At 37.2% G+C, this 24737-nt stretch overlaps 2 protein-coding genes across 5 annotated transcripts in view; one reads left to right on the plus strand and one right to left on the minus strand.

Moving 5' to 3' along the window:
• SSBP2 (single stranded DNA binding protein 2) overlaps window positions 1–24737 on the plus strand; it is a 297991-nt gene that overhangs the window by 119419 nt on the left and 153835 nt on the right. The gene's annotated exons all lie outside the window — the stretch shown is intronic.
• LOC122439570 (40S ribosomal protein S6-like) lies at window positions 13812–14601 on the minus strand. Its single transcript, XM_043464739.1, has one exon. It carries the CDS (start codon window positions 14375–14377, stop codon window positions 13814–13816), a length of 564 nt encoding a protein of 187 aa, XP_043320674.1. The 5' UTR covers window positions 14378–14601; the 3' UTR covers window positions 13812–13813.

Below are 24737 nucleotides of genomic sequence, written 5' to 3' on the forward strand. Positions count from 1 at the left end.
TTAAGCCACCTTTTTCACTCTCCTCTTTCACTTTCATCAAGAGGCTCTTTAGTTCGTTTTCTGCCATAAGGGTGGTGTCATCTGCATATCTGAGGTTATTGATATTTCTCCCGGCAATCTTGATTCCAACTTGTGCTTCATCCCAGCCCAGCATTTCGCATGATGTACTCTGCATATAAGTTAAATAAGCAGGGTGACAATATGCAGCCTTCACGTACTCCTTTCCCTATTTGGAACCAGTATGTTGTTCCGTGTCCAGTTCTAACTCTTGCTTCTTGACCTGCATACAGATTTCTCAGGAGGCAGGTTAGGTGGTCTGGTATTCCCATCTCTTGAAGAATTTTCCACAGTTCATTGTGATCCACACAGTCCAAGGCTTTGGCATAGTCTAGACAAGCAATAAAGGGAGGTGCTTAGAGAACTAGGGTTGATGAATTTAGATTAAACAAAACTTTAGGGATTTTTTTTTGGTTCAACTGTGATTTCTGTAAACCTACTTATTTTTACTAATAATGGGAGTTAATTAGCAATCTAAAGAATGAATAATAGATCTTGTCTGTCAATATTTGTAGAGAAAAAAGTGTGTACTTTTTCCCTCAAGTAAATATAAGTAGGTGGTTACTTAATCTGCTGTGTGGTGCAGCTCTCCCCAGCTCTCTTTTGGAGAGAGTCAACGAACTGAATCAGAGTTAAATTCAGGAGGGTAAATAGTAATTCAGTTTAGACTTTTATTTCTGTAAATTTTATTTAAAAAAGAAGGAGCTTTTTTTTTTTTTTTAAATGAATCATGCTGAAGATTGAGTTTTAAAATAAAGAGTAAGAAATATAAAATTCTACTTAATAAAATAAATTTTCCATGATTCAGCTCTATATAATGAACCAGAAAGGAAGAAATAAGACCTTAATATTTAGGAAGGTTCTGAGAATCAGAGATTAATTTATGTATTGGACAAATGATCTAATGAAAACAAAAACTCTTCTATTTAAATATGTAAACATTGTTCAGATTTATTTAAAAGTAATTTAAATTATTATCTCATGAGTTCTTGATATCTCTTTACTTCATTTTAAGTGGAGGAAAAATTCTCTTTAATCAAACTGGTCCAAAATATTAAAAGTAAATTTATATCATATTGAAATCTTGAAAGAATTGCCATGAGATTTCTCAAATAATATTTTCATTTTCAGTGGAAAATAACATGTATCTTATAACATTTTATATGGTCAATGATGTCATTTAAAAAAATCTGATCATCAGTGCCTATGTGTATGAAATATTTAAATTTTAAATTGGTTAAGATTTATTTAGTTTTGTCTTATAATCAAAGCATTTCATTTTTAAGGCCTCTGTTGTCATTTTAGCTGGGGTTGAGAGTATGGTAACCTTGTGACCTCATTGAGCTTACCCTGCTTATTAAAGATATAAGTAAGATTTTGCAAGCTGATTTACCATGTTTTTTTTCTGATAGATTTTTAGAGTTTAATTTTAGGTGTTTGCATCTTTATAGCTGAGGTCCAAGTATCTTAGAGTCTGAACACATAGCCATTTCTGCTATTCACAGCCCAAGGTCCTGAAGTGCAGAACACACAAGCGTTAATAATAAATAAAAAGTGTTATTTATTTATTTATTTACTGGCTACTGCGTTTGGTTTGTTATACAGCAGTAGATAAATGAAGTGAAAGTGTTAGTTGCTCAGTCGTGTCCATCTCTTTGTGACCTCATGGACTGTAGCTTGACAGGCTCCTCTGTCCATGGGATTTCCCAGGCAAGAATACTAGAGTAGTTTGCCATTCCCTTCTCCAGGAGATCTTCTCAACCCAGGGATGGAACAGCAGTAGATAATCAGAATGTAATTTGGTATGTTCTGATACAGAATGCGGCTGTAACAAAAGCTGAAAAGTACATGGGAGCAGCCAGTGGGTGAAACCTGGAAGGGATTCATGGTGATGGCTGGTGAGGGCTTGAAAGACAGTGATGACAGTGGTATTTGGAGCTGGAAATAAGACCTTTATTATCTAGCGGCAGAAAGTTAAGCAAAACTGTCACCCAGGGTGTCATGGAAAATAGGAAATGTACTTAGTGAATTGATAGATCTGGCAAAGGAGATTTCTAGGCAGAATGTCTAAAGTGTTGTCAACTGTTTCTTTTAGCTATATCTCATGAGATATGGATGGAGGAAAATGAGCTAAAAAAAGGAATTCTTGTTGTCAACAATTTGGATGAAATATAAAGGGTTCAGGACAGTTTTCCAGCCTGCAGAGGGTTCTCAAAGTAAGAAGGGGCCTCGAAACAAAGATCACATCCAGAATGAAGTTAGGAAAATGTGGTCTCAAGGCAAAAATGAAACTAAGGTGCAACTGTAATGTCTTTACAATCTCAGAAAGATTTGAGGTAGTCCTCATGGACTCTTTCAGACACACAAAAAGCCTCCCCAAGTATCTTTGAGGGCTTGCCTCCTAGTTCCTGTCTGTTAAACAAAAGGGCTTCTAAGAATCCACATGGGCTTTGTTCTACAGCAGCCTCACAGAGAGTCCAAGGTTGAGAAGGACTTACTTCAATGCGATCTGTGTCATGGCTTTTGCCTGAGTGAATGGATTCATAAATTGATTCAAAAGAAGCCTATAAAATTTTAAAAAGATTTATATGAGCCTAGACTTGGAATAAAGCAACACAAAATGAAGAGACTTTTAGGTCCCTGTAGGCAGGAAGAAAGCTGAGAGAAGTTTTACAAACACAGGCTTCTTTTTTATGGAAGAGGAAATGTGACTCAGATGGTAGAATCAAGAGAGCAGAACCCAGAACACAGAGAAATACTCCCTCCCACTGAATGGGACCCGGGTCTCATGAAGGTACTGGTTACATGGACCCTGCTGGATATTAGAATTTTTATAGACCAGTGACATTTACACGCCTCCTAGACTTTACTTCCTTTCCTACCTTTTTGAATGGAAATCTGTTGTGATTATCCTGGCCTGGAAAACTGGATATCTTGCATGTGTGGGAGGTAAAGAACTAGTCTCTTCAGTCCACAGGTCTTTGTATTGAGAAGAATTGTAGTCAAGCTGCAGTACCCAAGAACACCACTTGAATCTTGATCTGATTTAGATTATTAGCTCCTGAATTTTGAACTATTGCTGTAATTATTAAGAGATGTCTGAGGATTGTGGGGAAGGGAGTGAGTGTGTCTTGTGTTGGAATGTGAATTGTGAAAATTGGGTGGATTGTGCCAGATGGAGTTTTTTAAACTTTTGAGATAATTATAGATTCACATGCAGCTGTAAGAATACAAATTTATTGTACATTCCGTGTACCCTTAGTTTCCCCTGGTGGTAACATCTTGCAAAATGCTAGTACAATAACTGGGTTTGATTTTCAGCGGAATATCTGTAACCAGTCAGTGCCTTGATCAGCACCTGGTCCCTCACTGGAGTACTCTGTTTCCTGTAGTCTTTTGATTCCAGCATCTTGATAGAATCCACCGATCTAATTCAGATTTCCCCTGTTTTACTTGTACTCAAGCGTGTGTGCGTGCGTGCGTGTGTGTGTGTGTGTGTGTGTGTGAGGTCTTGAAGAGTCGGACATGACTTAGCAGCAGCAGCTGCAGCAGCGTGTGTATATCTAGTTTTGTGTGAGTTTTATCATTTGTAGGTTCCTGTATCCGCCACCATAGTCAAGGTACACAGCCGGAAGAATCCCTCCTGTTGCTCTTGTCTGGCCACACCTCCCTCCCCAGTCTGTCTCTCATCCTGCCAGATGGGTTGGTTACAGCATTAGCTCATGGTATAAATGCAGATACCCTTTGAAAAATGAATATATATTATATATAGGATCATCTTATTGAATTGGATCTAGGGAAATTATCAACAGAGGCCTCAATTTAGAAATATATAAGGTTGATTTTTCCAAGTTCAGAATTTTTCTGTTAATGAAATAACTATTATATCAATAAAGACTACTTTAATTGCACTTACTGTTTTTCACTACTATCCAGAGATGGCTTAAAACAGTGATATAAGTGCATCATTTGCATGTGGTGAGTTGTATAGATAGATTGGACAACAGTGTAAGGACTTTGCTTTTGGATTTAAAAAAAAATGTATACCCTACATAGTGATATTTTTATTCTTTATTGTTCAGTGTATTCAGTCAAAGGTAACCAAGTATGAAGAGTTGTAAAGAAAGCATTCCTAAAGGAAAGCATTGCTTTTCTGTGCTACATTATCTATTCTACTGTACTGTTTTGTTGTTATGGTAAAAAATGCAGGCAAAGTAAGTTATAAGGAATTTAGTGTCGTCCTTTAAAATTTTTTGATTATCAAATTATTTGTTTTCTCCCTCCTTTTTTTCCTGTCTCATGTACTCACCTCTTCCTTACAGTTTTTTCTATGATTATTTATAACAATGCCACAGTATTATGAAACATTGGTGTGAATTTTATTTTTTAATTAAGATATGTGCAGGATCTTTAACTTTGTAGAGCTTTAGTGTATGATATACATTATGAGTGACCCACAGATAGAAATTTCTAAAATTATTATTATTTGTGATTTATCTCATTTTTAGCATCTAATCTACATCTTTTATTTTTAAAAAGGCAGTCAGACCATCTCAAACCACTCTTTTATTTTATTCCTTCTTTAATTAAAATTTTACTTATTGACCTTGCCAAACAAAAGTCTAGGTCTTGAAGGGATAGAGTTCCAGCCCTTAAGGAGCTTCTAATAGAAGAGACTAGTTAACAGATGATTATAATAAAATGAGCTCTGACAGAAAAATAATCCTGGAATTCTTACCTGGAGAATCCCATGAACAGAGAAGTCTGGTGGGCTATGGTCCTTGGGGTCGCAGAGAGTCAGACATGACTGAGGTGGCTTAGCACCCATGCACTGTGGAAACATTCAGGTCGTGGGCTTTAAACTTAGCCTTCACAAGTGAGAGAAGGCTTCCAGGAGGAGGAGGAGGAGGAGGAGCTTGGAATTCATTAGGCTTCTCTGTGAGTGCAGGAAAATTGAGGTCCTAACCCTATCTGTATCCCCACGACCTCTCTTCTAATTGCCAGAGTAGAGTGGGCCCTCGGTAGGTATTTGATGACTGTTGAAAAGCAGAGATGTCAAGCTGCATTTTGACAGAGAGTTTTGGAATGAGTTGAGTGAAAAATTAACTGAAGGAAGGTTGTTCTAGACAGAGGGACCAGCATGTGCACAGACTTTTGTCCCTGGTAAAAATCCTCTCCCGAGGCAGACGTTCTCAGACTTCATTGCCCCCACGTTCCTCCCCCCTTCTCCCTGTCTCCCCCATTCTCTCTCCCTCCTCCCTGCCTCACTGGCCCTCTCTCTCCCTCCCCTCCGCTCCTCCCTTCTCTTCCTCTCTCTCTCCCTATGGAACCAGTAGACTGTGACCACTGCCTGTGGTTTCTAAGCACACAGCTGGGAGGATCTCTCTGACTTCTCCCAGAAGTTAGATAACAAAATACATAATATCTTCAAAATCCCTCTGCAAAGGCCTTTTGGTTTAGAAAAATGTGCTTGTTTTTGTTAGAGTTTTTTTTTTTTTTTTAAGAATAAGGTAAAAAATAGAAACTTGTCCTTTTCAGTCCTAAAGAAAGTAAAAATGATGTGGTTGGACTCACCACTGAACTTTTTACCTACTGATGTGCGGGACCTGTTATTGCCTAGCATCATTAGCCTACAACTTCGGGCCTGGGGAAAAAAAGAGATGTGGCATTCTTCATTTTTCCCTCTCTCCAGAGAATTGTCCTACTGGCAGAGGCTAAATTTCAGGTATGAGGTTTCAAGTACTCTATTATACATTCCCAAATGCCAACACTGCTATAGGGTTCTGGACTTTTTAAGACTGTTACTTTCCTCAGAAGAGTAAGCGCATGTTACTGCTTAGTATTACATATGTCTGGAGAATAAAGGCAGAGTCTGATTTCTTTGCATTTTTGGTGGGACAGGGATAATGATTTTAGTTATTAAGAATCAAGGTAGGGTTTGGCCCAGAAGGGAGCCTCTCGAATTTTGATAAATCATAAACCAATACAGAAGTAAAACTAAGTATGCAATCTTAAGAGATTTCTTGTAGCTTGATATGGCTAGAACAAAAGGTATGAGGGGGAATGCTGAGAAGTGAGACTGGATCGGTAGAAAGGGACCAGATCAGAGAGAATTTTGAAGACCCAGTTAAGAAGTTATGATTTTCTCTGAGGGCAAATTGCAGCTGATGGTAATTTTTACTTTACAGAGGGAAAAACATTGATTAGATTTGTGTTTTTAAAAGAAATCCAAACAAACACATGAAAAGATGCTCAACATCACTCATTATTAGAGAAATGCAAATCAAAACCACAATGAGGTACCATTACACGCCAGTCAGGATGGCTGCTATCCAAAAGTCTACAAGCAATAAATGCTGGAGAGGGTGTGGAGAAAAGGGAACCCTCTTACACTGTTGGTGGGAATGCAAACTAGTACAGCCACTATGGAAAACAGTGTGGAGATTTCTTAAAAAACTGGAAATAGACCTGCCATATGACCCAGCAATCCCACTTCTGGGCATACACACTGAGGAAACCAGATCTGAAAGAGACACGTGCACCCCAATGTTCATCGCAGCACTGTTTATAATAGCCAGGACATGGAAGCAACCTAGATGCCCATCAGCAGATGAATGGATAAGGAAGCTGTGGTACATATACACCATGGAATATTACTCAGCTGTTAAAAAGAATTCATTTGAACCAGTCCTAATGAGATGGATGAAACTGGAGCCCCTTATACAGAGTGAAGTAAGCCAGAAAGATAAAGAACATTACAGCATACTAACACATATATATGGAATTTAGAAAGATGGTAACGATAACCCTATATGCAAAATGGAAAAAGAGACACAGAAATACAGAACAGACTTTTGAACTCTGTGGGAGAAGGTGAGGGTGGGATATTTCAAAAGAACAGCATGTATACTATCTATGGTGAAACAGATCACCAGCCCAGGTGGGATGCATGAGACAAGTGCTTGGGCCTGGTGCACTGGGAAGACCCAGAGGAATCGGGTGGAGAGGGAGGTGGGAGTGGGGATCGGGATGGGGAATACGTGTAAATCTATGGCTGATTCATATCAATGTATGACAAAACCCACTGAAATGTTGTGAAGTAAGTAGCCTCCAACTAATAAAAAAATAAAAAAAAATAAAAAATAAAAAAATAAAAGAAATCCACTCAGGTATCAATATAGAGGGAACAAAGGTCAAGGTAGGGATTTGTATGTAGATCTCTATTCTACTTCCTGTGTCTGTGTGACTAAATTACCCCCCAAAATAATGGTGTAAAGCAAACTTACAGGTCCTTGGTTGAAGAATTTGGACAGGGTGTATAGTAGGCATGACTTGTCTGTGCTCCATTGCATTTGATGCTTCTGTCCAAATTACTGGTCCGTTGTCTTGTGTATGCTAAATTATGCTAAGATGTTTATTGTACTTCCAGTCATTGTTCCTCTGTATGTAATATGTCTTTTTGTTTCTGGATTCCTTCAAGTTTTTCTCGTTATCTTGGGATTTGAATGTGATGTGTCTATGTAGAATGTTTATCCTCATGATATTTTCTGGGCAGGTTGGATCTATGTTTTGTTGTCTTTTATCAGTTTTGAAAAAAATTCTCATTTATTGTATTCTCAAGTATTTTTTCCATCCTTGCTTTTTCTCTTCTTGTAGATATGTTAAACTGATTGTCCCATAGCTCTTAAATCATCTGTTCCCTTTTTATTTCTTTTTTCTTTGTGTTTCAGTTTGAGTACTTTTTATTGACTTACTTTCAGGTTCACTGATGCTTTCTTCACTGTGTTGAATTGAATGATGAATTTGTCAAAGGCAGTCCTCATCTCTATTACTAGGGTTTTTATTTCTAGCATTTTAATTTGATTGTCTTACCTAATTTCCATCTTTTTTCTATTGAAATTTTCCATTTATTCATGCTTGTGGTCCATCTTTGCCACTAGAGCCTCTGGTATATTAATCTTAGATGTTTAAAATTTTCTGCCTGATAATTCCAATAACATTGCTGTATCAATGTTTATTTCTCTTTCTTTGTTGATGTGTGTCTTTTTTATTATTTTTTTATATATCTTGTATTTTTGTTGTTGAAAGCTGAACATCTTGTGTAGGACAGTGGAGGCTGAGGTAAATTTTATTCGTGTTGCAAAATGACAGATCTCTTCTTTTTGTAGTCCTTTTAAGTGTGGGGAAAGCAGTTAGGTTAATCTAGTCAGGGACTAAGCTGGATTTGGATTTTGATTTTGCTTTGGTGTCAGTGTACCACAGACTTCAGATTTCTCTAGCATTACTTTGTGCTCAGGATGGAGGCTGGTTTGCTTAGGAGTTTTATTCAGTATCTGGTCTGCCTTTAGCTCTAAGTCCCCTGTTTGCTTCTGAGCTTTGAAGAGGGTTTTATTATCTGGCACCTCGCCTAGAAGTTGACCACGTTGCTTGTTACTAGGTGCTTACCAGCCTGGTAATATTGAACAGAGGGTGGTGGTCTCAGTTGCTCTGATTCAGCCTGTTTGGCAGGGCTTGTTTCCCTGGGTCTCAAGAGTGTCCACTGTGAGCAGTCCTGTCCTGTCCCAGTGGTAGAGGATCGCTAGTAGTCTTAGTTCAGAATTTTTTTCTACCCCTTCTCCACAGTGGAGAGTTTTTTCCCCTCTTCTTTTCCTTCATTTTTAATGGGTTTTCACCTGTGCCCTGAGGGTCATAGGTTTTTGTTGTTTCTTAGGGGAAAAGTGAAAGTGAAGTTGCTCAGTCGTGTCCGACTCTTTGCAGCCCCATGGACTATAGCCTACTAGGCTCCTCTGTCTGCAGGATTTTCGAGGCAAGAATGCTGGAGTGGGTTGCCATTTCCTTCTCCAGGGGATCATCCCAACCCAGGAATCGAACCCAGGTCTCCTGCATTGTAGGCGGACGCTTTACCATCTGAGCCACCGGGGAAGTTACCTTTTTTAGGGGAGAGGGGACTAAATGGAGCTTTGCGCTTCACCCGCTTCCCCCAGCCCCACAATGGCTGCTTTTCCTCTCCTCCTCTACTACAGGAGGGAGTCTCTCTAGTCTCTTTCTTTCTCTTAGTTTTTCTTTTGAGCACCTTGTGAGGTATGTGGAGGAGAGTCTGTGACTGGATGAGCTTTCCCGTGACGTTTCTGGATCTCGGGGATTCTGCATTCTTATCCGAGTTGACACTCAGCCTTTAGCAATTTAGAAATTTTAGCTGGGTCCTTTCCAGTTTGTATTCCCTCTGGTCTCTGCTTCAGGTTATCTGGTGTCCGTATCATGTTTCTCCTCAGAGGCATCTGTCTATATTTAGGTGAGCTCTCTGATGGGTTCAAGGAAATTGACAGTTTTGTAGATTAACTGCCTTTTTTATTGTAAGGTTGGACATGATGCTGTTTCCAGCTTTCTACATCTTATATGGAAAACACATGAGCAGGTCCCTCAATATATAATCACGTTGTTCATCTATGTTGCTTATGCTCCTGGGTTACACATTTGAGCTGAAAGGTACACAATTCCTACTTTGATTTTCTCTCTGATAAATTCTTTTAAAATTTCTGGCTAGAGCCTGATAGTTCTTTTCAGCTGTTTCCTGTTCACCCTAAATACATCTCTAAGGCAACTTCTGAGAGACACATTTTGAAATATATTGGTGGGAGAAGGAAATTCCAGTTTTAAGAATTAGAAAAATATGGGTCCTCATGTCAGGTCTTCTTTTAGAATCAATTCATCTAGAGGCAGTCAGTCATTTAGCTGAATATCCTTTTTTCACTTTTAAAAGAGGATTTTAACACCTTTGTTCCTCTTACAGAGTTGTTGTAAGACTCAGCTGAGATATTGTGTATAAACGATCTCTGAAAAATGTAAAACTCTATACAAATTGTGATTTTATTATTACCTTTCCCTATATACTCTTCACCCATGAGTGCAGTTATTTTTACCAAGATTAAGTGGACCAGCTATAATCTATCTGACTTCCTGTTTTTGATTTATTTAAAGAACTTTTTACTATTGGTTTAAAGACTCTTGGTAAAGGCTTGAATTGTTTTTTGATTTATCTCACTTTTTATGCTCTGCTTCATAGACTTCCCTGTTTTTCTTTTGTGGTCAGAATTTTCTTATCTCAAAATATGCCCCTTTAGCTTTAAAGATCTTTTTTGTTTTATTTTGTTTTACTTTATTAGTTGCCCATGTAACAGTTTGTTTGCTCCTATTTGATATTTTTGAAGTTCTGGTTTTTTGATACATGACTTTCCATTTCGTACTTGTTCCTAACATGTTGTTGTAAAGTTTTTAGGCATCTTGTCAATACGTGTTTTGTTTGTTTGTTTTTAAATAAAAGCTTTTCTCTGAAAAGGCTATCTCATTTATCCATAATTTTTTGAAAATTTGGTGACTCCATACTGTTTTATGAGAAAGTTGAGCTTGAGAAACAAGTTTTTACTAAGTACTCATCCACATGTACTTCAGATGTCAATTGTTGCTCTTCACTGTGTTTAACAATGGAGACATTCTGCACCAACATGGCAGCAAGGACGTAATGACTGGACTCATTGTCTCCATCCACCACCTTTTCCTTCCTTATAGAAGTGTTATATTCCAAGTTTCCTCCCTTTCCCCCCTTTACTCTGGACCCGTTTCCCAAGTCACATCTCAGTTTATTCTGTTTCAAGCAGTATTTTTTCCCCTCTTATGTACATATTGACATCTTATTGAACTTTTCTCCTCTCCTAAACATGGTTTCATTATTATTAATCTTCCTCTTTTGCTCATTCCTTTATATACAGAGAACCTCAAACAACCCTAATCAGAAATGAAAAGACTCAGAATACTGTTACTAATTTATTTGTATTAAGGGTGAAATATTCATACATTTAGTGGAAATGAGATGAAAACATAGTAACAGCCTGTATTGGGTTACTGTACTAAGACCACTTGAAAATTCAGTGATTTTCTGGAAGGATTCACAGAGCCCAGTGTATAGGCATATTCACTGCTGTGAGTAATTCCAAAAGATATAGGGGCTTCCCTGGTGGTTCAGCAGTGAAGAAGCCACTTGCCAATGCAGGAGATATGGGCTGATCCCTGTTGCAGGAAGATCTTGCCTGGCATAGAGCGACTAAGCCTTTGGCCCACAGTTGTTGAGCCTGTGCTCTGGAGCCTGCAAGCCGCAACTACTGAGCCCTTACACCACAACTACTGAAGCTTGTGTGCCCTAGAACCGCTTCTCTGCAACAGAGACGCCACCACAAGGGAACCTGGTGTACCACAACTAGAGAGTAGCCCCCACTCGCCACAGCTAGAGAAAAGCCCTCGGGTGGCAACAGACACCCAGCACGCGTGCAGTCACTGCAGTGTGGCCAACTCTTTGTGACCTAAGGGGCCGTAGCCCGCCAGGCTCCTCTGTCTACGGGATTCTCCAGGCAAGAATACTGGAGTGGGTTGCTGTGCCCTCCTCTAGGGGATCTTCCCAACCTAGGGATCGAACCCGTATCTCTTATGTCTCTGCATTGGCAGGCAGGTTCTTTATCACCAGCACCACCTCCCTTCCTTATTCATTGCAGCATTATTTACAATAGCCAAGATGTGGAAGCAACCCAAGTGTCCCTCCACAGATGAATGGATAGAGATGTGGATACAGTGTACTAGTACTCAGCCATAAAAAAGAATTAAATCTTGCCATTTGAGACATCAGTAGACCTAGAGGGTATCGTGCTAAGTGAAATAAGACAGAGAAAGACAAATACTGTGTTATTTCACTTATATGTAGAGTATAAAACCAAAACAAATGAACAAACATAACAAAATAGAAACAGAATTATAGATACAGAGAAGAAACTGGTGGTTACTAGAGGGGAAAAAGGGTGGGGGAGGCAAAAAGGAGATGAGACAGATGATCATTTTGAAATGTATAGAAATATGAAATCACTATGTTGTGTAAGAGAAACTAATGTATTGTTGTAGTTAAAAAAAATTACCCCATAGAAAGAGATCAGATTTGTGGTTACCAGAAGTAAGGGATAGGGAAGGAGGAATTGGATGTAGGTGGTCAAAGGTACAAACTTCCAGTTTTAAAGATGCCTGAGTACTGGGGATGTAATGTACACTATGATAAATATAATTAGTACTGCTCTATGTTATAAATGAAGTCCTAAGAGTACTCATCCCAGGAAAAACTGTTCTATTTCTTTAATTTTGTTTCTGTATGAGATGCTGAATATTCACTAAACTATTGTGATTTCATGATGTATATAAGTCAAATCATTATGCTGTACACCTTAAACTTACACAGTGTTCTATGTCAATTATGTCTCTATAAAACTGGAAGAAAAAAAATGTAAAGCCTCCACCAGGGAAGCTTGTGTGAGACACAGTGCCTGAGGTTTTTATTGGGGGCTGGTCATGCAGGCACACTCTTTTAGAAGGAAAACAAGTGTTCAGTATAGACCATGTTGCTTGTACAAAGAGTTTAGGTATAGTGAGCTTCTGTTTTGTGAGTGGTAAGAACCCTTCCCAATCAAAGTTTCCAGAAGACCTCTAGAAACCAGCCTTGCGTGCAGACCTCTCCAAGGGTAGCAACCTCAAGCCTGCAATGTTGTCTTTTTTTTTTGTCACACTGCTTTTAGACTTTGAAGATCCTTCCAAAAAACTCCATTAAAGTCAGTACAGACCCTAATTTTGCTAATTGAGCAAATGGTAGCTTTTGTTATAGGCTGTTTAATGTTATGAAAACAATTTCCTGTTGGCTTTTCTCTGCAAATAGTATTTGTGCTGTGAATTTAAAAGGCTTTTATGAAACACCCAGAAATTTTACAGCAAGTTTTCTTACATAAAACTTTGTTGCAGGTTTCAAACAACTGATCTGTAAATGAAATTTAGAAGATCTAGATTTAGGATTTTCTTATATGTGGTATGCAAAGAAGAGAGAAATAGAGAGTGGATTCCTTGGGGAAAAGCCTTTTAGGAGGAAACTGGTATTGAACTGAAGATAAAGAGTGTAAATAGAGGAGGAAAAGAAAGACAAAGCATATGCTAGGGAAGTAGAGTCGCATGACTAAGGGAAAACTGAAGATAGGGTGGGCGATAGGGGGAAAGAAAGTCATGTATTTTTGCTCTGAAGCAAATGTAAACTCAGACACTTCTTGTACCAGTGCTGTTGACCATATATTTTCTGCTTTTGAGGACTCTAAAACTTTCTAGGAAGACTTACTTTTCTTCTTTAGTAGTTTATATGAGGTACAAATATTATATATTTGTCTCATGTTGTTTCCTGATTGGAAACTACTTAACTCATAGGGTTGTTTTGAAGATGAAATATGATGATATATGTGAAAAAGCTGTGTGGAGGTATTTATGGCCATCATTTAAAAATGACAGCTGTCTCGTTAGGCCCGCTTGACATAGAATCTTCATGTTGAATGGAATCCCCGCGCAGCAGTGTTATTCATCTTCCTCACTTTGCTCTCACCTGGCCTCCTGCTGCCTCCCTGAATATTTATACCCGAAGATTCTCTTGCTGCCGAATGTTATCTTCTCCTGCTTTTTAGTATAGGCGCTTAGCGTTTATATATGTACTGGGTTGGGTTTTCCTGATTCTTCATATCATGGTAGGGTCCCTCCTTGGCCTTTGTTTCCTGGGTTTTTCCTCCGGCATACTACTCAATCATTTGGAAAGCAACTTTTATAAGAACGAATCTTCTGTGCTTTATTCCCTTGCATTACTTTTTTTTTTTTTTTTTGATGTCTGATCTTATTTATTTGTTACTCTTAGAACATCTCATTTTTGACTGGACTCAGACTTAGAAGTAGAAGCTCTCAGAGAGGACAGCCTCCGTCTCTTGGCAATCTGTTCCTGCCGTTTTTCTTTGGCCTCCTTCATTCTCTTGGCCAAAAGTTTAGCATATTCTGCAGCCTCTTCTTTGTTTTTCTTAGTACGCTGTTTCTTCAGAGCAATACGCCGGCGTTTGTGTTGCAGAACTCGTGGAGTCACGAGACGCTGAATCTTGGGTGCTTTAGTCCTAGGTTTCTTACCTTCTTTGTTTAGGGGCTTTCGCACAACATACTGGCGGACGTCATCTTCTTTAGAGAGATTGAAAAGTTTGCGGATTCTGCTAGCTCTTTTGGGACCCAGGCGACGAGGCACTGTAGTATCAGAGAGTCCAGGAATATCCTTCTCCCCTTTTTTCACAATGACCAAGTTGAGAACACTCAGATTGGCATCCACAATGCAACCCCGTACAGATTTGCGCTTTCTCTCTCCAGTCCTCCTTGGTCTGTAACAGGAATGCCCCTTACTCAGTAGCAGGCGAACTCGGCCATGGGTCAAGACACCCTGCTTCATGGGGAAACCCTGCTTATCGTTCCCGCCACTGATTCAGACCACATAACCCTTCCATTCTTCACCCAGAGCGTCAGCAGCAACTTCTGTGGCCATACGCTTCTCGTAGAAGGTACGAAGTTTTCGTTCATCGTCCACTTCAATGAGCTTCTGGCAGCCAGTGGCCGGGAAAGAGATGTTCAGCTTCATTCTGAAGTGGCCGACAGCCTCCGAGGCGCCACGAAAAAGAGCCCTTGCAGTACTTTTTAAGGTTAAAATAGAATTTAAAAGGGCTGTCTAGTCCAGGATAGTAAAGCTATATCATAAAAGTTCTTTCCTTGTACTAATAAGTAGAAAAATGTTTCATGAGAGCCTATTGCCTAACCTGAAACTGCCTTGCATGTTATAATTATGTATGAATATTTGTCTTACTGTGAAAAGTTAGCTCTTTCAAATATAAGATGCATTGTAAGAACTGTTAGAAATTCAGCTAACTAACCATTGTCTACTAATACAACAAAGCTCTTGGCAAACGTCTAGATGGGACATTAAAAATTTTAAACCAAATATTTGAATATGTCATGTATCACTAAAAGCACCACCTAGCTATTAATGAATAGCTCAGTAATTGGCTGATTTATTCTCTTTTCTCCATATTTATGATGTGTATAGTAACCTTTGTAATGTTTATTAAATAACACATATCAGTGTTATATTGACTAACTATAATTCTCCTGTTTCAAACTAGTTTTTGAGCATGGAGACTACCATGATATCGTTATTATATTAAAAAATTCAAGAATAGCAAATATGTTTAGCATCTGGTGTGTTAACACTAGTTCAGTGGAGAACTGCATTTGGTGAAGCTGGATTTGCAGTAAGAGCTAGAAAACAACTTTGGGTGGAAATTTTAGAATGACTTAGGTATTTGTGTTAGGCAAATATGGGAAAAAATTCCATGTTCTTTTTGAAAGCCAAGAAGCTGTTCTTTATTAGTAGTTTTTGTATCTGTCATCAATAATCTAATATATTCTAAAACTAGTTGGACAGTGATGATAGTTTAGTCACTAAGTCATGTGTGACTCTTGTGACCCCATGAACTATAGCCCACCAGGCTCCTCTGACCATGGGATTTTCCAGGCAAGAATACTGGAGTGGGTTGCATTTCCTTCTCCAGGGGAATCTTCCAGACCCAGGAATCAGACCTGGGTCTCCTGATTGCAGGTGGATTGCATTGCAGGTGGATTCTTTACCAGCTGAGCTATAGGAAGCCCCACAGGAAACCACATTTCTGATTGGAAATGTGTAAAAATGTCTCCTTTATAAAATGCAAGAGAAACATACGTGTGATAGTACCAGTTATTTGTTTGATGTACTTTTCTGATTAGTTCCTCTGTTGCTTACTTATATTTCAGAATATATATTCAAAGAGGATAGTAGTCTATCTGATCATATGTGTTTACTATCAGATTTCAATAATCATTATAAAATTTTTTTCCCATAGATTCTTCACATATCTTCTGTAAATGAGAAATGCATATTATAAAGGAACTCATATGTTGTAATAAAAGTTTAATACAAAAATTGAGTACATATATACTAGGTTCAATATAAGCTGTTTCAGAAGAATGTTTTCTTTTTGTGAATTTATGAAATTACATATGGAACTAGATAGGTTTTTAATGATTAAAATGGATTAAAAAGTCTCATCTTTGGTATCATAAATTTTTCAAAATTCAGTTTCCTTAAAACTTAATTTTGTTACCTGTTTGATTTTCAGTATTTTTAAAAAGTTTATAAAGGGAAAAATAATAACAGCTCTAGACCTCAACCCCCAACAAAGAAAGCTACTTTTGTCTCAAGAAGATGGATTTTCTTAGACAAAACAACCAGAGCTTTAACCTAATACTTAAACAAACTGAACTTAAATTCCAAGGGATAAGCTATTTACTTTGAGACTCAGTTCAAGAAGCCCTTTGAAAAACTGAGGAAAATCAAAGGCCTTAGCTGAGAAAGAATTTGATTGCTACTGATAAAGATATTTCTATATTTTTAACCTAGTAAGCTCTAAATTTCTGAATTAAGTTTTATTTAGAATTTATAGCTAATACAAAGTTGAATTAAGTTATTTTGTTTCTGGAACAATTATATGACCTACTGCTATTTCGCACTGGGCTTCCCAGGGGGTTCAATGGTAAACAATCTGCCTGTCAGTGCAGGAGATGCAAGACACTCCAGGTTGATCCCTGGATCAGGAAGATCCCCTGGAGCAGGAAATGGCAGCCCGCTCCAGTGTTCTTGCCTGGAAATCCCACGGACAGTGGAGCCTGGTGGGCTACAGTCCACGGGATCTGTGCTGGGCACAGCACAGCACTCCTGACTTTGGACTGCATATTTGCATGTGTCCTTCTTAAAAGGAGTCAATCAATAGAAAACATTGATGAGACAGGGCACATGGACTTCATTATGTTAACAAGACTACTACTCTTAGCTTTTTTACAAAATATAAAATACAGTTTATCTCCTGTACTATTTATATACTTCAAAAAATCATTGTACTATGTTCAGTTTTAGGCAGTAAGTAGCCATAAGTGATAGATTCTCCCGGTAGAAACATTTTCCTTTATCTTCCATGGGGAGAAGTCATAATTTTTCTCTCTACTGTTTTTAAAAGGCTGAAATTGAATTTTTCAACTTAGTAGAGTTGCTCTTATTTTTACTGGATTTCCTTTCTTGGCTCTGAAGTCTCCTATTAACATGGTACTGCCTCTGCAAAGATTATATGGTATAAAGTAACAGATTTTCAGAGCTAAAAGTGAATTTTCGGCTCATCTAGTCATACACTTTCATTTTACGTTTAACCCCAGTGTCAGCTCAAGCCTCCTATCCACCCATTGGCCTCTTTAGTACTGCTACATATCTTCAGGGATTATATGCTCATGGTTATTTCCAGCTTCAAATTTCCGACCTGTGGGTACTCTTGATCTTCCTTGCAGCATACCTCACCACTATTTCTTTTTTCTCTGTTTCTTAGAGACCTAGGCAGTAAATGTTATGTTTGAATTGCAATCAGTGGGTGCTTATCCAGTACCAGATCATTAACATTTCTACTAAACCAGATTGATAGACTATATATTTGACCTATAAAATCTGTACTTTTACTTAACTTTCTCCTGAGTTGCTTGCTACTCTGGATAGAAAGCAGACTGTTTTGTTTACCTGGTCTATAGTTTTTTCTTTCATTTTTTAGATCTGAGATCTTAAATGGTCTTAAGGCCTTCATTATGAGCATAACTATATTCATTATCTTTAACCATTTATGCCTTAAAATAAGGGAGGAACCAGAAGCTGAGTACAATATAATCAGCATTTGGTGTTAACATATGGTGTCATTGGGTGTCCTTGTCTTCTATTCAGGAATTTTTTTTTTTTTTTCTCAGCTACATGTGAGATTTTTTTTTTACCCACCTGTGCATAAGTTTTGTTTTAGTTAACATGTTTTGCCTCATAAATACCTTGACATTGAGCAGATGTATACTTGATGTATTGTATTAGACCTGAGATGATATTAAGATACCTATATTATTGTTATAATATCTGTAGTAAAATATCAGTCTCTTCCATCCAGGACCAATCTACCAGGGATACACAATAATTCTAATACATACAACACAGAAACAATAATAAAATGTGGAGATATGAACAATAATAAAATGTGGAGATACACAATAATTCTAATACATACAACACAGAAACAATAATAAAATGTGGAGATAGAATTGGGAGATTAGGCACAGTTATGTTCTTTTCCCAACCAAAAAATTAAGATTTATAATCTGAAATTGAAACTAACACCGAAAACCAGTATGGATTTTGATTCTGCATTGGCTGTCTTTTGGTTGAGTTGTCATTTATCTGTCTTCCCTGCAAGCCTTGCTCAGTAGGTACTAAGTAAATATTCATGAGCTTGAGTAGATTGGAATTAACACAGCTGATGGTCTTCACTGCCCACCTGAGCAGTGCCAAGAGTGTGACCTAACATAGGTTCTTCATTCTTGAGGATATATCACTGACTCCATTTCTTAGCCTAGTAGTGCAACCTCTTTTTTTCCCTCAAAGAAGTAAATTCTGTCTAATTGCTGTACAATTAGGCAGATTTCTATAAAAAAAAATTAACAGTAATAAATCATTGCTATAGTTTTGCTTTAGTATCTTGTAGAGACCATAATTTAATAGAACTACAGTTTTTATTCTACAGGAAAGCCTCTTTGCCCAACCTTATACCACTCACCCTCTCCCTATACTTCAAATTTTCAAAGTGCATACCAAGAGATACTAATTTTTTTGTTTGTTTTACAAAACTTTTTTGTATGGTCTGTGAAATAAGCTTTCTTAATTCATTAAATGTTATTTATAGAACATTAACTTCTTAACTGAGGGGCTAGAGGGCAAATAAACTGAAAATTGAATTGAGTCACTGCCAAATTAAGATCAGAAATTAAGATTCAGCATCTCTTAAATTTAAAAATGATATTTACTGGTAACTTCTTATGAATACATCTATTGTGCAAAAAAAAGTCTTTTTGTAATGCATTCCTGTGAATTTAATGACCATATGTTTTAATTAATTTGAAAACCATTGCTGGCAGTTGGTCAGGACGGGAACTGGCAAAACGATTCACCAGGTAGTATCTGGGGGCTGTTTGACAGCTTCCTTTCCTGTTGTGAAAGCCTTTATCTGATTACATAATGGGTGTGTGTGTTTGTGCAGATGTACTGAGAGGCCAGGTTCCATTTTCACTGTCAGCTGCTTGAAACTATATGGTAGAAACGGTATCATTTAAAACCAGTATATTTCCACTCCGATTTCTCCAGTGGATGATGATAGGGCAGCTAAAATTACAATTAAAAACACAATGCAGTAACCATTCTTTAAACCGCCCTTAACAAGGTCTGTATACTTTAATCTCCTTTTCCTCTGTCAGTACCCTTCTGGTACCTTAACACTCAGAACTGCTACTTTGTCAGTTTTTCTCTTTTGTCCTCTTATATCATTTCATCATCCTTATTAACATGACTTCCCCAATCCCTCTCAAGCTTTAGTCTTACTTCACCAGTTGGTCCATTGGACATTTATACTTAGACATTGTTATCCCACTTTATATAAAGTGTTTTTAAAATACTTAAATCCATTCCACTCCAGCTAAACCTAAAAAGCAAGAAACTTTTTGAAAAAACAATGAGGCTTATTATCCCCTTCTAACTTCCATAATTCTGTTTCTGATACCATTTTTCTTCTATTTTTCCATGTTTTGAAACTTTATTTGACCCTTCCCTCTCTCTCTCTGCCAACATCCTGCAAATTATCTTTTGCTTCTGGCTACCTTTTCTTCTACCAGATGAATACATAGTTACTAAATTCTGATTTTCTCAAGTAATTCCTCTACTCAAAAAGTTTAATAATTTCTTAGTACTTTCGAGAAGAAATCCAGGTGTCTTTATCTGGCATTCAGTTTCATGATTATCTGGTTCTATTCTCTATGTTCATTATTCATTTTCTACTTCAGCCAAGTCTGCCTATTTTACTCTCCCGTGAATATACATTAAAGCTGCGCTCAAATCCATTACTTTTTAAACCAGTCCAGCCCTTTCTCAGTCATGAGACTTGGGAAATATCTCCCTGAGGTTTTCTAATGGTTGAAATCTTTATTCACCTGTTTAATGTAATTCATCCTTTGAGATCCTACTCTAAATATGATTTTCTTCGTAAACCCTTTCTTGGTCCTTTTCAGTATCTGTACTTTTTACCTTTTATTTCCTCATATATAGCAATGGCTATTAACAAAAGTAAATCTTAATTATTGGTATAATTTGGTAGCACTATATATTGATAGTTGTAAACCTACAGTGCCCAGCACAATGCCCAGGGCGTTTCATACAAACATTGAATAAATATGGAATGATTAACCATTTTGCTGTACTTACTTTGAATGGAAGACAATGTAGTATAATCACAGAGAGCAAGCAGTGTCTTTGGAGTCAGATGGATAGATCTAGATTTTTATTCATGTTCTGCTATTTAAATGCCATGTGATCATGGAGCATAAGCAGTATGTTAATGAACCTCTGCCAGGCTCATTTCCTGATCTTTAAAATGAAAGGTAAACTTTAATTCAAGTATAAAACATACATACATTGTGTATAAACATTTCATTTTTTCAGACTCTTATTTACTTTGTGCTTATACATTGGTTTTTTAATTTTGTTTTGAAAATTTTATTTTGTATTGGTGTACAGCCAGTTAACAACATTGTGGAAGTTTCAGGTGGACAGCAGAGGAACTCAGCCATACATACACACGTATATGTATCCACGTATCCACTCTCCCCCAAACTCCCCTCCCATCCAGGCTGCCACGTAACATTGAGCAGAGTTCCATGCGCCATACAGGAGGTCCTCGTTGGTTATTCATTTCAAGTACAGCAGTGTGTACATGTCCATCCCAAACTCCCTTGCTATCCCTTCCCCTCAACCGTCCTCCCAGCAACCAGAAGTTTGTTTTTCAAGTCCTTGAGTCTGTTTTGTAAATAAGTTCATTTCTGATACATTGGTCTTTGAGAAGATTATTTTTACATTTTAGGGTTGGGAACAAATTTATTGTACCAAAGTTCATTGACTGGCCCCATTTTTCATTAAGATACATGCATAGAGGAGTTAACATGACAGGGAGGCAATATCAGAGAAGGTTGTTCTCATTGCTTTAGGGTCTGTGCCTTGCCAAAAAGTGGTGGCAAGAAGTTCATTCCAGATCAGCATGTGATCCCTTGATTGGCCCTTTGTATTTTCTTCTTCCTGCCCAGACTGGGTGAGTAGATCATGGGTGGAAAAAATGTAAGTTAGCTGTTTTTTAAGATATGATGGTAATAAGTAGTTTTAAGTAAATTTTTTTCTGACACATTTTAGAGGATCTCCTGCAATGTTCTCAAGTATCAGTGTCTTTAATCACTAGGGTTCATTTTATTTTGTTTGCTAACACAGGATATTGACAAGTTACATAGCTAATTTTTAAATAGGTTATATTTTCATTATGTAGTATATCTTTTGGTATATTAAAATTTCCCCTCAATTTTTCAAAGCTGAAGTGTTACCCAGACCAAGTTGCAGTGACAATAAATCATTATCATTTTGATTTTGTATTATCACAATCATTGATGACTTTAGAAGATAGTCACTCTCGAATGGCTGTTCGTGAACATGTATAAATTGGAAGTTTTTTCCAAAGGGAGTTGCATTTTATGTCTGTTTCTTTCCAGTTAGGGTCCATGAACAGATTTTTTAACCACTCACAAGTTAATTTATAAATATATTTACCCAGTTGTGAATCAGTGGATTTGTGAATATTCTTATAAAGGTAGATTTTATTTATAATCAAAATTCCATCTGCATTAGAAGAAACACCAGTGATGTTTCTAAATAAATAAGGAGTAATGTAATGTCATCTCATATTCTTTGAATTCTGTGAAATGACATTTCCTTCTGGTGGAATTTGGGTTTATGTTATATACACTTTTGGTTAAAGCATTGTTCTTAAGTTTGCTCATAAGTAATAAATTCCAGGTTTAAGATAAATGGAATTACTTATATAAATGAGTGTTAGCCTAGAAAAGGACCAGATAGGAAAGCATCATTCCTTTTGATTCTGATTTCATTATGACAAATATATTATTGGCAGTTTGGGAAGAGCTTCTAACATTGCCTATTATAAGTAATATATTAACCTTTGAAAGGAAGTATGCTTTCTAATGTCATATTGCAAAAGAGCCGTATAAACTGATTAATAGCATATTAAGAAAATATGTTTATCGTAAAATGCTTTTTAGTATTTCATATAACCATTTAGATTCTTGGGCTTCCCAGGTGGCTCAGTGGTTAGGAATCTGCCTGCCAATACAGGAGACATGGATTCGAACCCTGAGTCAGGAAGATCCTCTGGAGGAGGAAATGGCAACCCACCCCTATGTTCTTGCATGGGAAATCCCGTGGACAGAGGAGCCTGGTGGGCTACAGTCCATGGGGTCACGGAGTTGGACACAATTGAGTGACTGAGCACATTTAGATTCTTGAATTTTAGTTTGTGCACTTCAAAAAGAAAAAAATGTTAATAGAGAAAGAGACTGTGAGTAAGGGACTAGGGTGTCTTAGTATTTTCCTGGCCTGTGGAATAGCATGCGCTGGGTCTAAAGAACTACTGCCTAAGAATAGTAGTCTAGAAAAAAAAGTAACGAAGAGATCTGTACTTAGTAGATGTTTGTAAGAAAAGAATGGTCATAGGCACAGGTTTTTCTCACTTTTTGTTTTTCCTTTTTGCTAATAGTTTTTTTCTTTTTTGGCTGCACCATGTAGTTTTATGGGATCTTAGTTTTCCCCACCAGTGATTGAACCTGGGCCCTTGGCAGTGAGAGCACAGAGTCCCAACCACTGGACCACAAGGGAATTCCTCAGTCTATTTTTTATGATTTATTTTATTTGTGTAACTTACTTTTGTAAATTTCTAAGTTATTTTAGTAATTTACTTTTTATAATCTTTCTCTTTATTAAATTTTCTTCTCTTTATTCATTTTCTTCTCTTTCCCCTTTTTATATTTCTTCCTGCTCATCTTTCTTTCCCTCTTGTTGCTTTCCAGTCTTTCAACACTTCTTATTTTTGTCCCTTTTCTTTGTTTTCATTACATTGTATACATTTTTTAAAAATAGTGCCTAACATATAGTTAGTGCCATATGTGTTATATACTGGTTAATATTTTAGCAAGTTAAGCACAGATATTTCACTTGAGTATAAAATTAGTCCAGAGTGAATAATGCATTTGGATTTTTAAGTTTTAAGGAGACAAAGGCCATGCGACTTGGCATTGGAGACTCTCAATGATAATACGAACTAAATTCTCCACAAATTGTCTGTGTAATCTTAAAATGGCTGTAATGTAATTTCTTTGGAGAAATTTAAAAATAAATCTCAGTTTCTTCTTGTTTTACATATAGAGAATTCAACTAGAACATTTTTACCATCTCAGATCCGAGGTTAAGGTGTGTAGTATATGCATTGAATTGACAAGAATGTAAGAAATAGAATTCTTGGACAAATTTCCCTTCTGCTGATGGCTGTCTAATCACTTTGGAATGCTGTCGCAGACTCCAGCAATTATTTATTCTTTAATTCTGTTACGCAGCGTTTGGATAATGACGCCTGTATTTTTAAATTGTACTTGACGTGCAGTGTTGTGCTGGTTTCAGCTGTACAGCACAGTGACTCAGTTATACGTGTGTGTATGAGATGTATGTTTATATATTTTAGACTATTTTCCCCTATAGGTGATTACAAAATATTGAGTACATTTTCCTGTGTGGTACACTAGGTGCTTATTGGCTATCTATTTTATATATAGCAGTGAGTGTATATATGTTAATCAGCAATGATATTTTGCTTCAAAGTGTACTTTGTCTGCTATTACACCAGCTTTCTTTTGGCTGATAGCTGCCACTATATCTTTTTTCTGTCTTTCTTTTACTTTCAAAGTTTCTACATCCTTATATTTAAGGCTTGTGACCTGTTCCTGACATCTAGTTGGATTGAAAAAAAAAAAAATCTAATCTGACAATCTTTTGTTTTTAATCACAACATTTATTCTGTGTTTTTTTAGTATACTTATGACACATGGGATTTTAGTCTATCATTTTGAAATTTTTATTCTCTCTGATTTGTTACTTTTTTTGGTTTCATTTTGGTCTGATTATTTTTTTTTCAATTTATTTTTTTAATTGAAGGATAATTGCTTTACAGAATTTTGTTGTTCTCTGTCAAACCTCAACATGAATCAGCCATAGGTATACATATACCCTCTCCCTTTTGAACCTCCCTCCCGTCTCCCTCCCCATCCTGTTGATACAGAGCCCCTGTATGAGTTTCCTGAGCCAGACAGCAAATTCCCCTTGGCTGTCTATTTTACATATGGTAATGTAAGCTTCCAGGTTACTCTTTCCATACATCTCACCCTCTCCTCCCCTCTTCCCATGTCCATTAGTCTATTCTCTATGTCTGTTTCTCCATTGCTGCCCTATAAGTAAATTCTTAGTACCATTTTGCTAGATTCTGTTTATGTGCATTAGAATAAGGTATTTGTCTTTCTCTTTCTGCCTAACTTCACTCTGTATAATAGGTTCTAGGTTCATCCACCTCATCAGAACTGACTCAAATGTGTTCCTTTCTATGGCTGAGTAGTATTCCATTGTGTTTATGTACCACAACTTCTTTATCCATTCATCTGTCGATGGACATCTAGATTGCTTCCATGTTTTAGCTATTGTAAATAGTGCTGAAATGAACAAT

Source organism: Cervus canadensis, chromosome 4, assembly GCF_019320065.1.
Source record: "Cervus canadensis isolate Bull #8, Minnesota chromosome 4, ASM1932006v1, whole genome shotgun sequence".
Lineage (NCBI taxonomy): Eukaryota > Metazoa > Chordata > Mammalia > Artiodactyla > Cervidae > Cervus > Cervus canadensis.